At 36.5% G+C, this 18426-nt stretch overlaps 1 protein-coding gene across 1 annotated transcript; it reads left to right on the plus strand.

The window, feature by feature from the left end:
* The first annotated feature begins 215 nt into the window (after positions 1-215).
* On the plus strand, positions 216-7744 carry LOC128635623 (gastrula zinc finger protein XlCGF26.1-like). The gene is made up of 5 exons (XM_053688692.1): positions 216-573; positions 1937-2080; positions 2891-3017; positions 4523-4633; positions 5859-7744. The coding sequence occupies exons 2-5, from the start codon at positions 2066-2068 to the stop codon at positions 7358-7360; spliced, it is 1755 nt and encodes a 584-aa protein (XP_053544667.1). The 5' UTR covers positions 216-573; positions 1937-2065; the 3' UTR covers positions 7361-7744.
* Positions 7745-18426: the final 10682 nt, after the last annotated feature.

An 18426-nucleotide genomic window follows, 5' to 3' on the forward strand; every position in this document is an offset into this window, starting at 1 on the left:
TTTCTAGGGTGTGTATATATATATATATATATATATATATATATATATATATATACGCCCTTGTCTTTGTCTCTGAGGTGCCTACACAGTGTATACAAAGGTACAAACTGCAGCTGCGCATGCTCTGTTACATCATGTGCTGCATCGCTTATAATATTTTGCTGGACTACGTAAGCACGCTCTGATACATGAACACGTCGCACTCAGCTCATTATGCAAAGACGTCACGGGAACGCACAATCTGAAACCGGAATTGCATGAGAACATGGCTCAATAAAATACGTCATAAATATGCGACAGCGATATCAGTAATTGGTACATTTGCCTTGTAAGAGAGTTGTTGCTGATCTTACGGTGCTATATTATACGTGCGGGAGTGAGGGAGAATCCTATCTCTTACACTAACTGGTTCCGGGCTGCACCTATAACCCGGTGTAATGGTAAGAGGCCGAACACTGGGACAAGGGCTAATAACAGGATTTTAACGGACTGAGGGCGGAAGTAGCGTCGTGACGTCACAGTTTCCCTCAACCAGTATGGCGGCTACGAGATTAGTCTACAGACATAGATCAGGTATTATTAAAGCTTTGTTTGTTATAGGCTTATTACTGCAATGCATTATATGTATACAAAAGGCCTATGTATTCACATAAGCAGTATATAATATATATATAGTTGTATATGTGTGTATATATATATAGTTGTGTGTATATGTGTGTGTATGTTTATATAATATATATATATATATATACTGTGTGTGTATGTGTGTATATATATATATATATATATATATATATATATATATATATATATATATATATACTGTGTATGTGTGTGTATGTATATATATATATATATATATATATATATATATATATATATATATATATATATATATATATATATACTGTGTGTGTATGTTTATATATATATATATATATATACTGTATATAGTTGGGTGTGTGTATATATGTGTATATATATATATATATATATGTGTGTGTGTGTGTATATATATATATATATATATATATATATATATATATATATATATATATATATATATATATATATATAATATGCAAACGATTTCCAGCTCTACCCTCCCAGTGTCAACTGCCTGGGTGCAGAAATAAGTAATATAATCATCCAAGTAACTGCACTCTCAGGTCTTTTCAAAACAGGTTCTTTTAATGGAACGTTTTCGGGGTTCACAACCCCTTCATCAGCATTCATTGATGCTGATGAAGGGGTTGTGAACCCCGAAAACGTTCCATTAAAAGAACCTGTTTTGAAAAGACCTGAGAGTGCAGTTACTTGGATGATTATATATATATATATATATATATATATAGTTGTGTGTATATGTGTGTGTATGTTTATATATATATATATATATATATATATATATACTGTATATAGTTGGGTGTGTATATATATATATATATATGTGTGTGTGTGTATATATATATATATATATATATATATATATATATATGTGTGTGTGTATGTAAATACCCAACCCTAGGGTTCGGGTTAGGTGCTACAATGAATTGAGTTCCTCTGAATGCAATACATAAACTGGAAAAACAACAGTCACAAGATTGTTGCTTAAATCACGTAAACCCAATGCTGCTGATTAGATTCTGGGTTGCCAGGCACTTCCCCCAGTCGGATCATCAGTTTACTTATCAGGGAGGGGAGCAGGACGCTGAAAACGTAAGGCGTTCCATGCCCCCCCCCCCCCCCAAGTGCCTAGTGCTGCTAGGACGGTATGGAACGTCTTAAGGGCATGAAGGAGTTAAACAAGTTTTTTTTTTTTTTTTTTTGAGTTGGATAATGTTAAGATGTTTCAGACATAGGATATTTTATTTGTACCCTATCATATGCCTCCCACGGTGATTATTATAATGTATTTCCTTCTCTATATTTATAGGTGTTCTAATATTATAAAGAACAAGTTCAAACCGTATTATTTGCTTCACACATCACAAACAAAAGGGAAATCTCTTTGTTTTTGAACAACAGGAAGATTGAGATTTTAAATCAAACGGCATAAACTTTGATGATGAATAGACAGGTAAGGTGAGGTTATTTATGCTGGTAAATCTAATAGGGTGGGTTGGTGCTATATGAAGAGGTTTAAGTAGCAAGAAAAGTAAGGTTCTTATGTCACTTTATAGACCACCTGTACAACCGTATCGCCTGGCATTAAATTAGACACTGTACATAGTGGGCTACAAAACGTAGTTTAAACAATAAAAATACCTCATGACCTTACTATGTACAGTTTAGTCTAGAGAAGGGTTATGACACAAACCTTTATGTATATTAAAGGATTTAATAAAGCTGAAGATGAAAATGTTTCACAAAAAAAGCAAAACCAGAACGTTAAAAATATTTAACAAATATTAAAGAGACAGTCAAGTCAAAATTAAACTTTCATGATTCAGATAGAGCAGCAATTTTAAACAACTTTCTAACTTACTTTTATCATTAAATTTGCTTTGTTCTCTTGGTATTCTTTGTTGAAAGCTAAACCTAGGTAGCTCATATGCTAATTTCTAAACCCTTGAAGGCCGCCTCGTCTCTCAGTGTATTTTGACAGTTTTTAATAGTTAGACAGCGCTAGTTCATGTGTGTCATATAGATAACGTTGTGCTCACTCCCGTGGAGTTATTTATGAGTCAACACTGATTGGCTAAAATGCAAGTCTGTCAAAAGAACCAAGATAATGGGGCAGTCTGCAGAGGGTTAGATACAATAATCACAGAGGTAAAAAGTTTATTAATATCACTGTGTTGGTTATGCAAAACTGGGGAATGGGTAATTAAGGGATTTATCTATCTTTTTAAACAGAAAAAAAAAATATTTTTATATTTATTTTAAGGATCAGTCTGAGTTTGATGAAGTTGCAGTTTATTTCTCTGACGATGAATGGGTCTGTCTGTCTGAGGAACATAAAGCGCTGTATAAGGATGTGATGATGGAGAATTACTGGACCCTCCGGTCACTAGGTAATACGTTTGTTCTCAGTATTAACCCTTTGTTATTGAGCCATATCACTCTCCTCTGCTGGTGCGTTTTTTCTTTGATACCAACACAAATCCCTTCTTTTTTTTACAGACATTTAGAAAATACCTTTAGTTTGTAAAAATACCCAACTATGGCTAAAAAATACAGCATGTCTAGGGATGTATTATTATTTATGTTTATCTGTGATAGACACCAGCATAGAAATAATTATTTCCTGAATATTTTAATCACATTCTTTTTGCTTACTTATTTGGAATCTGTTCATCTATCAAAAACACCAACATTTGTTTGTTTTTTTAATCCATATTATGCAGAAATTACTCACTGAGAGGTAGTTTTTTTTTTTTTTTTTTTTACACCATTTTGCAATTTATTACGACAATTAGTATTGATAAAATATGTAACCTTAAATGTATTTGAAACTAATTTATTTCATAGAAATGCGACTTTAATAGACACAATAGTGAAAAAGTAAAATTACTTTTAAGATGTAATTTTCCTTTTCAATGATTGCTGTTTATTAATAATTATAAAAAAAGGATTTGACACATCTACATTTCTGGATTGTTTTACCTATAAACACCTGTTTATTGCTCTTAATTTTAAACAACAATCCAATTTGTCTTTGTTTTCTTGTTATCCTTTGTTGAAAAGCAGGGAGGTAAGTTCAGAAGTGTGCACGTGCCTGCAGGACAATGTAATACCTTAGCAAGAGCACTAGATGGCTACACTGTCCTGTTTTATGTAGTGCTCTAGACATGTCTACACTACCTATCTTGGCTTTTATTCAACAAACAATAACAGTAGAACAAAGAAAATTAGATAATAGAAGTAGCTTTTTAAAAATTGTATTCTCCATCTCACTGGTTTTTAAACCTGCCCTCAGGCCTCCCCACTAGGCCAGATTTTCAGGATTACCTTGGGTGAGAGCAGGTAAGACAAACTATGTTTACTAATCAGCTGATTATTTCACCTGTGCTCTAGTTCAGATATCCTCAAAATCTGTCCTGTTAGAGAGGTCTCAGGACAGGTGAAAACTAGGGATCTATCTGAATGACGAAATAAAAATTTCACGTCCCTTTAAATAATTGTGCGGTTATGTTTTATTTGTAAATGAATCAGCCCTTGTTGTAAAGGCATTTGTCAATGATACATCCATGTTTTGTTTCTTTTATAAAAGAACACTTATTCCGCTTTAAACTAAAGTAGCGTTTGAGCAAAAATGTAAAGGGAAATTAAAATAAAAAAGTTAACACCTCATTCTTTGGAACAGGTTGATGATTGGCTAATGATGACATTCCCCTCATCTCTATTGCTGGGTCACTTGCTTCTAACTAATACACGTTTATTTAAAAAAAACTTATACATATTCAATGTTTTTTTTTTGTTTTATTTGAGGAACAAAACCTGTTAATTTCCCTAAAACACATGAATATAATGTAATGTTTGTCACATCTTATTATAAAACATAAATGTATTTGTGCAGGAATGGTGACCATAAAGCCTTTAGTCATATCAAAGATGGAGCAAGGAGAGAAGCCGTGTATCAGTGGTTGGGAGAAGATCAAGGAGGAAATCCCTGTTAATACTAATATAGGTAATGCCATTAAATACCCACTTGTTGCACAGCTAGTCCATGGTCTACATCACACATCCTCAAACTTGGCCCTCCAGAGGTTTTGGAACTACATTTCCCATGATGCTCACCCAGCATAGCTGGCTGAGCATCATGGTAAATGTAGTTCCAAAACCTCTGGAGGACCAAGTTTGAGGATGTGTGGTCTACATAATAAATGTGCTTGAGAATGTCAGCTGGACCTGTATGAGATAAAGTGCGTTGTGTAACTCTGGATGATACTGGTGGGAATTGTACGTTGGCCTCTTGATTACTCCTAACAGAAAGCAGGAGTTATTGGCTTATCTATGATGGGATGTGGTGTCTTTATGGTTTTAATGAGGCATCTAGGCTTAATACTGCTGACAACGCAAGCCATGTTCATAATGTAAGTTTTAAAGGGACATGAAACCCAAAGTGTTTTTTTCATGATTCAGATAGAACAGACATTTTTAACAACTTTCCAATTTACGTCTATTATAAATTGTGCTCAATTTACTGGGTATCCTTGTGTTGAAGGAGCAGCAATGCACTACTGTGAGCTAGCTGGACACATCATTAAGCCAATCACAAGAGTCATTTATGTGCAGCCATCAATCAGCAGCAGCTCCCAGCTCTTGGGCCTAGCTATGCTTTTCAACAAAGGCTACTAAAAAGAATGAAGCAAATTAAATAACACTTAAATTGGAAAGTTGCTTGAAATTGCATTCTCTGTCTTAATCATGAACGAAAAATGTGGGGTTTCATTTCCTTTTTAAAATGCGGTTTTTGCAATGGTTATCTGTTAAAGCCAATAGGATATACATATGTGGTAGGGTTAGCCTTGAGATGACTGAAAAATATAAAAAGACACAATTTTTCAGATCTAAATGATGTGAAAAGAGGGTAAAATAAAAAGTACATTTGAAAGTTGTTTCACTACGCATAACTAAATATTATATTTTAAAATATTAGTGTTCTTTTAACACTGAAACGAGAACCATTATACTAAAGGTTTGCATAGCGTAAAGGAACTATGTTTTAATCTACCATAAAATCAATTTTTTTGTCATGTTATTTTCTGAAGTTATTAGTATTTAACAAACAATAGCTGTGACATACGAGTATTGTTGTTCTTAACAAGTTCATAGATATTGTTTCCATATTTTAGAGTATGACTAATATAAACATTTCTCTTCTTAACACATTTTTTTTATACTTTTAACAGAATTACTTACAACAAATGAGTCAGAGAACTGGAATTCTATGAGACACAGAAAAAGCTTGAATCACTTTGGAGATCAAGCCTTGGTGAATGGAGAAAACAAGATAATCGAAAATTACGAGGAAGCAATTCAGTGTTATAAAAATCAATTTAACGATCTTCTAATAGAATCTGAACTTAATTTGACTAAAGAATTTAAGCAATATGAGGAATTATACTATAGAGAGCCTTTTTTGTCCACACCAAAGGAAAATGGAGAATTTGTGGATTCTCACAATGCAACATCTAATGCTCTAGTCATTAAAAGAAACCTTTTTGGAAAGGATTACATTGAATATAGTGAAAATACGTTTCCATACAGTACACAATTTCTCACTTATCAAATCGATCACGCATTTGAGGCTCAGTTAGGATGTTCTGAAGTTGAAGAACTTTTCCAAACAAATTCCGGCTTTAGCCAAAAAATAACTGCCAATGGAGAAGTACAATTTAGGTGCTCTGAATGTGAGGAATATTTTGTTAGCAGTTCAGAACTTGCTGCACATCAGAATATCCATACAGGTGTTAAACCATTCCAATGTCCTGAATGTGATAAATGTTTTAACAATAGTTCCCAGCTCTTTATTCATCAGAGAGTTCATACAGGCCTTAAACGCTATGCATGCTCTGTTTGTGGAAAATGTTTTATTCATAACTCACATCTTATTATCCACCAGAGAAGCCATACTGGAGACAAACCTTTTGCATGTTCTGAATGTGGGAAATGTTTTACCAGCAATTCACATCTGGTGATACACCGGAGAATTCATACTGGAGAGAAACCATTTGCTTGCTCTAAATGCGGCAAATGTTTCACCAGCAGTTCGGATCTGGTTAGACATCTGAAAGTTCATACAGGAGAGAAACCTTTTTCTTGTTCTGAATGTGGGAAATGTTTTTCTAACAACTCACATCTTGGTAGACATCTGAAAGTTCATACAGGAGACAAACCCTTTGAATGCTCTGAATGTGATAAATGTTTTGCCAGTAACTCAGATCTGGTGAGGCATCGGAGAATTCATACGGGATACAAAGCATTTATATGTTCTAAATGTGGACAGTGTTACACCAGTAGATTAGATCTTTCCAGACATCAGAAGATTCATACAGGAGGCAGGGCCTTTGTGTGTACTGATTGTGGCAAATGTTTTACCAGTAATGCAGATCTGATAATACATCAGAGAATTCACACAGGATATAAACCATTTGCATGTGCCGACTGTGGAAAATGCTTTACCAGTAAATCAGATCTTGTTCGGCATCAGAAAATTCACACCGGAGAGAAACCATTTGTGTGTACTCAATGTGGGAGACGTTTTACTAATAGCTCACATCTTCGTAAACATCAAAACACTCACACAGGATACAAACCTTATGCCTGTTCCGAATGTGGAAAATGTGTTGCCAGTAAATCCACACTTATTAAACATCAGAACATTCACATGAGAGAAAAAACAAATACATGATTGTGGGACATGTTTTATTCGGTTTGACATCAGATATGAATTAGTTTTTATAAAAGACTATTATTATGATTTATCAACCATATGCATGTAGGTGTTTTCGTATACGTGTATCTAAACCACAATTGGGACTGATTTTGACATTTTGTTATTCTTAATAGTTGACTTTATCATTTTCTTTTATAAGTGTATATTACTTATGGGATATTAGCAAAATAGCCGTTGTGCAGTTTATTTATCTGATAATCTCTGTAAAACCAACAAGGGACATATTGTGTAGCAGCATTAGACTTGTGATGTCTGCTATAAACCCTTCCAGTTGTCAGAACCATAACATTTAAATTACAGGAAAAGTGGTGTTAAATAAGAATAAAATTATATTGCAGAGTTGTTTTTTTTTCACTATATATAGTAAAAAGGTACAGTCTACACCCAAATTGTTATTGTTTAAAATATAGAAAATGCCTTTACTACCCATTCCCCAGTTCTGTACAACCAACATTGTGATATTATTATACTTTATAATCTTTCAAATTCTAAAATACTGCCTGTTTTAAGCCTCTGCAGGCTGCCTCTTAACTTATGCAATTTCATAGTTTTTCACAGCCAGATAGGGCTAGTTTGTGTTCCATATAGATAACTTTGTGCTCACACCCGTTGATTTATTCGTGAGTCAGCACTGATTGTCTAAAACACAAGTCTGTAAATAATCCTGAGAAAAGGGGGGCAGTCTGCAATGGTGAAGACACAAGGTAATCACAGAGGTAAAAAGTGTATTAAAGGGACATAAAACAAGTTGGGATAGAGACAACATATAATAATTTTATTACTTTACCTGCAAATTTATACTGTTGTCCCTCGCCATTAACCCTTTCTTTTTAGTGTCTGAATTGTAAAGCTCTAACTCCCCCCCCACAATTCCTTCTATGGTTGTATCTATATCTATTGTTGTTTCGGTAGAATGCAAAAGTGCATAGGGATTATCTGCTGGAGCATGCTTAGAAGCTGTGAACTCATTTGAAAATACAATTCCTGTGTCTAAACACTGATAGGGGGGTGGAGTTGTCTGCTCCAGGCAGCTTAGCTATGTAATTAATTTTGGTTATTTTTCAAAAATTATTTAAAAATACTTGCCAGCAATTTTTTAAACAATTTTTTATGCAAACTAATATTTTTTAATTAATTAGCCCTTTAAGGATATGCACAGATCTCAACCTGTTTTTTATGTCCCTTTAATATAACCGTGTTGCATATGCAAAATTGGGGAATGGGTAATAAAGGGATTATCTTTTTAAACGATAAAGAATTTGGAGTTAACTGCCCCTATAAACAATTCTACAAGATCTCCACCCATGTATCATGGTCCTATTCCATTTGACCATTGGTACACGTCAGGGCTGTTCACTCTCATTTGTTATATTTACCTACAAAAATCCATGTTGTTTTAAATAACTTTCTTGATTTAAAAAGATAAAAAACACTAAATACATTTTATAAGCATAGTATTGAGGTTATTCCCCACCTCCCTCTGGTCATGAGTTCCACCATCGAACATTCACTGCATTCTAGTGCTGATGTGTTTTGCGCATGTGCAGTAACTCTTCTTTTGATACCTGCAGTATAATCTAGGTTCCAAAATGGTGGCACCCATAATAGAGGGAGGTGCCTCAAATGTATTTATTGTTTAAAGTCTCTTTTAATAAAGGCTACTTGAGATTAGGAAACAAAATGCATGATATCTGTGTGTGTCTTTGACCTCTTATACATGTAGATTACATTTCATGAGTTTAACCATCTCCAGAATAATCCCTTTATTACCCATTCCCCAGTTTTGCATAACCAACACTGTTATATTAATACACTTTTTACCATTGTGATTACCCTGTATCTAAGCCTCTGATGACTGCTCCTTATCTCAGTGCTATTCGACAGAAATGCATTTAGCCAATCAGTGCTGACTCATAAATAACTCCACAGGAGTGAGCACGTTTTCTATATGGCGCACACATAATAGGAAAGTTGTTTAAAAATTGCTGCCCTATTTGAATCATGAAGGTTTAATTTGATTTGACATTGTTCCATGTAATAGCTGTGCACAACTTTTAAGCACCGCAACGGGTGTAAATTTATGAATCCGGTCTTATCTCTGACATTACTATAGCAATTATCTGTTGCTTATTAGTTGGATGATAACCTTTCTCCTAAGAAACTAAAGGACATCTGAACACAGTACAATAGCCTAATCAGTGTCAGTTGGTTACATTTTGCTTCCTAATGCATCATGTGACAGCCATTGGCCAATCACAAAATGCATATAAGTATATCCTGTGAATATTGCACGTGCTCAGTAGGTTCTGGTGCCTCAGAACGTTGGCATATAAAAAGATTGTGCACATTTAGATAATAGAAGTGAAGTGGAAAAAGTTGTTTAAAATGGTTTGCTATATCTGAATCATGAAATTTTAATTTTGACTTGAGTGTCCCTTTAATTTACTAATTTGACTGTGCAAGTAATTCATCATTAATACGTAAAAGAAACAGTGTACTGTAAAATTTCCCCTTAATGAGTTTCCAGTGACTTGTTATACCAGCTATAGGGTAATAAGTTGTATAGAAAAATGTTCCTTTAGGTTTATTTTCCTATATCTGTATGCATGCTGACCTCCTTATTTCTGTGTGTTTATATAAAAGCCAGTATAGAGAGCAATTGAAAATGATCATTTTAATGCCTATCTCTTGGGATTGTAATTTATTTGGTAGGTTCTTGTTTACATAGTGTTTCTAAAGCAAATACTTAAGCACTGAATTTTTCAGTATAGTTCGGAAATAACAGCCAAAACCAGCTATTTCAAATGGCAAAATAAAGGTAAACAGATTAATACACTCCAGCAGCTAAATAGTATCATTCAAAGTGAGAGAACATTTTGTGATTCAGATTGTGCAATTAAAAACAAAATATTTGCTTTATCAAATTGTGCACAATTGTTTTATATGCGCATTTTCTAAGGAAACAGTGCCTGCTGAGCGTGTGCTTGAGTTCACAGTGTACCTATATGTGTCTACGATTGGCTGAGGGCTGTCACATTATATAGAGGGCATGGATATGAAAGGTAATTTGCCAGAAATAAAATTACAGCTCAATTGAAATTGAAAGTAAGTGCTACTGCATTGTCTTTTTCTTCTGTATTTACTGGTCATTTAAAGGGACTGTATATGAAAGAAACAAAAATTCACCTAGATAAACTATTTGATGCACACATAACTTGTTACGTTTAGCTTTTTCATAGTTAAAAATCCAGCTTGAATTGTTGAATTTAACGTAGCCCCTGTCCGTTTGCTATTCTCACTCTATGGAGCGAAGTGTCCCTTTCCAGTGAGCTCCATTACTTTAACAGACATCCCAACCTGCAAAAACTAATGTCAGGGAGGTGGCTTCTTCCGCTACTGCGCCGCCACCCACCCCCCTCGCAGTTATATATTGGTCACCTTGAAACCCTAAATAAGATAGAGACTTATCATTAAAGTAGCTTCCCGCTAAAGTCACATTAAAAATAAAAAGTAGCTTTATTGCACAACCACATACAACAAACTTATTTTCCAGTGATCGTACGTTTGTTGAATGCTCAAATATTTTATAATATGAAGTTTACTTACGTGCAGTAAATCAGGTAGTGTTTGTGTTTTTATTTTATTAAAATCAGTGGGGGCTTCTTGGTTACTGATGCTTTGAGGGTTCTATAACGTCCCAGAAACTAAAGGCATTCCTTAAAGAAACACTTTTCCGGATTTGGGCCACATTGGATCATGGTACTTGGAGTTTCAGGGAGATTGCACTCCATTTGCTAGCATCAGGGAGCCGCTATTACAATCAGGGAGACTCCCTAAACTTTAGGGAGAGTTGGGATGTCAGTTTTAAATAGGAGACATCTCGCCACTCGCAGGGTCTACCACTTTTTACAATAATTCCACCACGGCAGCCCCTGTGAGGTTTGGGGAGAAAATCCAGGTCTGATCTGTAGAGCTTTAGAGAATCTGCCCCTAAGATCTGGATTTGCACATATCTTAGTGTGGTTCACTGTCACAAGAAGGAATCCGACTTCCGAAAAGAGCCAAAGGCCGCGAGTGGCCATCTTCTTCCTCATTAGGTAGCTAACGAAGCTGCCAAACACACACACACACACCGCTAAAATGCAGAAAGCACAAGGCTTCCTGGCTCAGCGGAGAGAGAATAAAAGTGCAGTCTTTGCAGCTGAACAGGATGGGCTGTTGGATACAATATCAAATTCAACAATGCAAATTTATTTTTAACATTTAAAAACTCTGATTTCTGAAGTTGCGTTCCCTTCATATAGCTTATCAGCAGTATGTGTATTGATGGGGATTTTTTGTTTTATTTGTTTACTGTCCTGGCTGATCTGTGATTCCAAATTCCTATGATTATTGCCAGGGATAAGGTCCGGGGAAAAAAGTAGACTTATTTGTCTATTTTGAACCAATCCGAATACTGAATATGACAGTCACAATCTGCATTCCGAGCCGAATTTATTCATCTGAAAGTGTAGAACAGTTTGTGGCCGTCATCTTCAGCAGTCAGAGTCAGGAAATTGACTTTCAATATGTTGATTTTTCTCACATCCTTTATATTTAGATGAAAAGAATATTAAGTATATTACCATTTTGAAATATAAGATATTGTAAGAACAAAAATACATTCTTTTAATAGGAGATATATTACTGTGCAGGGCACTGAGTTGCTTGGAATGCACTACAACCTATCTGGGGATAAGTGAATATCCGTGTAGGTTTCAGAATATTCCTATTGCGGTTCCGCTATCACTTGTAAGATTATTATTTATTTTTGTAATCAACCTCTGCTCGGGCCTGGCAATCTTTAAAACCATCTCAGTAATCTATTTTCAAGGATTGTGGGTGCAAACTCTTTAAATCACAGCGTAAAATAATCTACTTACTGAAATCGATTTTCTAATGTCAATTGCCAACATTGTGTTTCAGCTTTTGCTTCTGTAATGTTCTATTGCTGCGCAGAACGAACAAGTGGTTGTTTATTCACTTAAAGGGACACTGAACCCACATTTTTTCTTTTGTGATACAGATAGAGCATGTAATTTTAAGCAAATTTCTAATTTACTCCTATTATCAATTTTTCTTCATTCTCTTGCTATCTTTATTTAAAAAAAGAAGGCATCTAAGCTTTTTTTTTTTATTTAGAACTCTGGACAGCACTTTTTTATTGGTGGATGAATTTATCCACCAATAAGTAAGGACAACCCAGGTTGTTCACCAAAAATGGGCTGGCATCTAAACTTACATTCTTGCATTTCAAATAAAGATACCAAGAGAATGAAGAAAATTTGATAATAGGAGTAAATTAGAAAGTTGCTTAGAATTTCATGCTCTATCTAAATCACAAAAGAAAAAAATTGGGTTCAGTGTCCCTTTAACCAATAAATCTAAACTGTACTCTTTCCAGGTTCAAGTGTATTTATATTTATTGTATGAATTGTACAAATATGGCATGTTGTGGTTTCATTTTCATGGAGTGAGATATTATTTCGTACAAAAACTGTTATATTATTGGCAAGTCAGTGAACAGAAGTATATTAGGTGCCGGATGCACTAATAAACTTGTTTTAAACTTTTTTATTGTGTGTTTTACTTCCATACAACTGGTGTGTGGTACCAACGTGGCAATACAACTTGACCCTGCGATGTGTCACTTGTACCAATATTACAACTGGCACTGCACTAGTGTAAAGGCAAATTGTTTAGGATATACTGAAACTTTTGGCTCTTAAAGTGACACTAAACACATTTTTTTTCTTTAATGATTCAGATAGAGCATGCAATTTTAAGCAACTTTCTATTTTACTTCTATTATCATTTCTTTCATGTAATTGGCAAGAGTCCATGAGCTAGTGACGTATGGGATATACAATCCTACCAGGAGGGGCAACATTTCCCAAACCTCAAAATGCCTATAAATGCACCCCCCACCACACCCACAATTCAGTTTTACAAACTTTGCCTCCTATGGGGGTGGTGAAGTAAGATTGTGCTAAGATTTCTACGTTGATATGCGCTTCTCAGCATTTTGAAGCCCGATTCCTCTCAGAGTGCAGCGAATGTCAGAGGGATGTGGAGGGTATCACCTATTGAATGCAATGATTTTCCTAACGGGGGTCTTTTTCATAGGTTCTCTGTTATCGGTCGTAGAGATTCATCTCCTACCTCCCTTTTCAGATCGACGATATACTCTCATATTCCATTACTTCTACTGATAACCGTTTCAGTACTGGTTTGGCTATCTGCTATATGTGGATGGGTGTCTTTTGGTAAGTATGTTTTTATTTCTTAAGACACCTCAGCTATGGTTTGGCACTTTATGCATTTATATAAAGTTCTAAATATATGTATTGTACTTATATTTGCCATGAGTCAGGTTCATGTATTTCCTTTTGCAGATTGTCAGTTTCATATTTGGGGAAGTTAATATTGAGAAATATTTTTCTTACCTGGGGTTTAGTCTTTTTTTTCAATTGACTGCTTGTTTCAAATTGCGGGCTGTCTTGCCTTTTACTATGTCAGAGGGCTATGCTGTTTGCATTTTTTCCCATTCCTGAAACTGTCATATAAGGAAATAGATAATTTTGCTTTATATGTTGTTTTTTCTCTTACATTGTGCAAGATGTCTCAACCTGATCCTGCCTCAGAAGTTTCTGCTGGAACTTTGCTGCATGACATCAGTTCTACCAAAGCTAAGTTCATTTGTTGTAAAATTGTGGAGATTATATCTCCTAATGTCATTTGTAATAGTTGTCATGATAAACTTTTACATGCAGATAGAGTGTCCATCTGTAATAGTACATTGCCAGTTGCAGTTCCTTCAACTTCTAATGTACATGATATACCTATGAATTTTAAAGAATTTGTTACTGATTCTATTCAGAAGGCTTTGTCTGCATTTCCACCTTCTAATAAGCGTAAGAGGTCTTTTAAAACTTCTCATAAGGTTGATGAAATTTCAAATCACCGACAACATAATGAATTATCCACCTCTGATGAGGATCTATCTGATTCAGAAGATCCTTCCTCAGACACTGACACTGACAAATCTGCTTATTTATTTAAAATAGAGAATATGCGTTCTTTGTTAAAAGAAGTGTTAATTACTTTGGATATTGAGGAAGCTAGTCCTCTTGATATTAAAACCAGTAAACGTTTAAATGCTGTTTTTAAACCTACTGTGGTTACTCCAGAGGTTTTTCCTATTCCTGATGCTATTTCTGACATGATTTCTAAGGAATGGAATAAGCCAGGTACTCCTTTTAATCATTCTGCAAGGTTTAAAAAATTGTATCCTTTACCAGCAATTGCAAAAGAGTTTTGGGAAAAGATCCCCAAAGTTGATGGGGCTATTTCTACTCTTGCTAAACAAACCACTATTCCTATGGAAGATAGTACTTCCTTTAAAGATCCTTTAGATAGGAAGCTTGAATCTTATCTAAGGAAAACCTATTTATATTCAGGTCATCTTCTTAGGACTGCAAATACTTTGGCTGATGTTGCAGCTGCTTCAACTATTTGGTTGGAAAATTTAGTGCAACAAGAATTGGATTCTAACATATCTAGCATTGTTCGCTTACTGCAACATGCTAATCATTTTATTTGTGATGCCATTTTTTATATTATCCATGTCTTTAGCTATTTTAGCTAGAAGAGCTTTGTGGTTTAAATCTTGGAATGCTGACATGACATCTAAGTCTAGATTGCTATCTCTTTCTTTCCAAGGTAATAATTTATTTGGTTCTCAGTTGGATTCTATTATTTCAACTGTTACTGGGGGAAAAGGAGTTTTTTTGCCTCAGGATAAAAAAACCTAAGGGTAAATCTAAGGCTTCTAATCGTTTTCGTTCCTTTCCTCAAAATAAGGAACAAAAACCTAATACTTCCCCCAAGGAATCTGTTTCCAATTGGAAGCCTTCCTCAAATTGGAATAAATCCAAGCCTTTTAAGAAACCAAAGTCAGCCCCTAAGTCCGCATGAAGGTGTGGCCCTCATTCCAGTTCAGCTGGTAGGGGGCAGATTAAGGTTTTTCAAAGATGTTTGGGCAAATTCTGTCCAAAATCAATGGATTTAGAGCATTGTCTCTCAGGGGTACCGAATAGGATTCAGAGTAAGACCTCCTGTGAGAAGATTTTTTCTCTCACGCATCTCAGTGAATCCAGTAAAAGCTCAGGCTTTCCTGAAGTGTGTTTCAGATCTGGAGGTTTCAGGGGTTATCATGCCGGTACCCTTTCAGGAACAAGGCCTGGGGTTTTATTCAAATCTATTCATTGTCCCGAAGAAAGAAAATTCATTCAGACCAGTTCTGGATCTGAAAATTTTGAATCGTTATGTAAGAGTACCAACTTTCAAGATGGTGACTATAAGTACTATTCTGCCTTTTGTTCAGCAAGGACATTATATGTCTACAATAGACTTGCAGGATGCTTACCTTCATATTCCGATTCATCCAGAACATTATCAGTTCTGAGATTCTCTTTTCTAGACAAGCATTATCAAATTTGTTGCTCTTCCATTTGGCCTAGCAACAGCTCCAAGAATCTTTTCAAAGGTTCTGGGTGCCCTACTCTCTGTAATCAGAGAACAGGGTATTGCGGTGTTTCCTTATTTGGACGATATCTTGGTACTAGCTCAGTCTTTACGTTCTGCAGAATCTCACACGAATCAACTTGTGTTGTTTCTTCGAAAACATGGTTGGAGGATCAATTTACCAAAAAGTTTTTTTGATTCCTCAGAGAAGAGTCACCTTTTTAGGTTTCCAGATAGATTCAGTGTCCATGACTCTGTCTCTAACAGACAAGAGACGTTTGAAATTGGTTGCAGCATGTCGGCACCTTCAGTCTCAGTCATTCCCTTCAGTGGCTATGTGCATCGAAGTTTTAGGCCTCATGACTGCAGCATCGGACGCGATTCCTTTTGCTCGTTTTCACATGAGACCTCTCTAGCTTTATATGCTGAACCAATGGTGCAGGGATTATACAAAGATATCACAATTAATATCCTTAAATCCCAATGTTCGACATTCTTTGACGTGGTGGTTAAATCACCAGCGTTTAGTTCAAGGGACCTCTTTTGTTCGGCCAACCTGGACTGTGATCACAAGAGATGCGAGTCTTTCAGGTTGGGGAGCTGTCTGGGGATCTCTGACAGCACAAGGAGTTTGGAAATCTCAAGAGGCGAGATTACCTATCAATATTTGTGCAATTCTCAGAGCTCTTCAGTTTTGGCCTTTCATTTGTTTTCAGACAGACAATATCACAACGGTGGTTTCACGGATACCAGACGGCTAAGGCTACCCCCTACAACATCACTCCTGTTTTTTCTCAGTGGTTTTGGGCTCCTCGGAGCAACCAAAATCTCTGGAAGCTTTTGGTTGCATGGTTTTGTGTTCCAAACTTGTTTAGAAAAGAGCTGGTCTAAGACCTGGAAAACCCTCCTAGGCTGGCTGGGCTCCTGGAACTCCCGGTCGGCCGCCTCACAACGGACACCCGCCTAACTCCTCTTAGGCTGGCCGGGCTCCTGGAACTCCCGGTCGGCCACAGAACACCCGCTAACTTTACCCCTGGTCGCTCCAGCAGCCCTTTGCCCCAGAGCTCCGCTCTTTTGGGGATTGGTAGCCCCTAGGGAGGATAAGAGCTGTGGCAATTATCAGAGGGGAGCTCCTTTGGGAACTCAGCGTTTTGGACACCCCTAACCCCATAACTTCTACGGACTGTAAGTCCGCTCCACCGGGATCACCCGAAACCGCCACCCCTAGGTATTGGGATTATGTGAGACTGTGGCTCCTATGGAGGTGCCGGGCTGTCTGGAGGGGCGAGAATGGCGGGAAAATTGTGGGACTGTCCTTTGTGTTATCAAGATGAGCTGTGTGTATAAAAGGAGTGTATGTTTTACAATAAATCAGTTCCTGTTTCACCTGAATGCTAGTCTGTTTAGTTATTTGGGTAGGCTCCAGCTAAAATCACTTACCTGGGCTACATAGCAGTCTGTTCCAGGCAGAGAAAGGATCATCAGGCAGAGCTACCCAGTCTGGGTAGCTGGAGTCTGCGACAGGGTGGGACTCTGGGTACTGATGCTGTCAGGCATCAGGGGTGGCTAAAAGCTGTGGTCACTTGCCAGCTACATAGCTGCAGTCGGCAGGGAGGAAGCAGGACCCCTTTGGCGGAGCTACCCAGTCGGGGTAGCCGCGGTATCCGTCACAGGTGGCATATGTGTACCAGGGAAGGTAAGAGACACATCTCCTGTAAATGCTGAATGCGTGGGAATTGCTAGCATGTCAGGATAGGTGCAACTTGGAGCCAGACAAACTCAGTACTAAGATCCCTAGAGAGTAGTCAGTCTTCTACTTGTTTTTTGGGGAATTCATCTGATTGATTGCTGTATTAGCTAATCAGGAGTTGAGTTGCTAACCAATCAAGGCTTGACATTGTTGGCTGTCTTCTTTTGGCTACCTGACCATCAGGTTGCTGACAGGAAATGAACCCTTAAAGCTGCATTTTCTGGCTCCTGATCAGCCCACAGCTATTTTTTTGTAGTGCACAGATTGTTAAATTAGGAGTGTAGGGTATTTAGCTGGTTTTAAAAGAAGATGAAAATTAAAATGTCATGATTCAGATAAAAAAACAAAAAAAATCTCTGATGAAGCGCATGTACGCATGCGCAAAACGCGTCAGCTGGGGCTTACCCTGTGCCTTTTCTGAAGCCTGCTCCTCAATCGACCTTTTGATTCACTCTGAGATTCAGCGTTCTCCTTTCCTCATTGCATAAAAAAACAACTTCCAATTTCCTTTATACATTTTTTGTTTTCTCAGTATCCTTTGCTGAAGGATGTACCTATCTAGATATGCTGAGGAGTATGCAGGCGTGAACACTTTAAAGCAGCAGTGATTGCAACAATGTATAACATGGTTACATTGTTGCAAACCTTGCAGCCATATACTGCAACTGATATAGAATGCTCTTGAAGATAGGATACAGGGAACATA

The sequence above is a fragment of the Bombina bombina genome, chromosome 7, assembly GCF_027579735.1.
Source record: "Bombina bombina isolate aBomBom1 chromosome 7, aBomBom1.pri, whole genome shotgun sequence".
Classification (NCBI taxonomy): Eukaryota; Metazoa; Chordata; class Amphibia; order Anura; family Bombinatoridae; genus Bombina; species Bombina bombina.

What these genes read in the sequence shown, in the direction of transcription:
- LOC128635623 (XM_053688692.1), top strand. An exon ending in CTGGACCCTCCGGTCACTAG is followed by an intron (nt 3,018 to 4,522) that starts GTAATACGTTTG and finishes GTATTTGTGCAG; the next exon opens with GAATGGTGACCATAAAGCCT. An exon ending in CCCTGTTAATACTAATATAG is followed by an intron (nt 4,634 to 5,858) that starts GTAATGCCATTA and finishes TACTTTTAACAG; the next exon opens with AATTACTTACAACAAATGAG.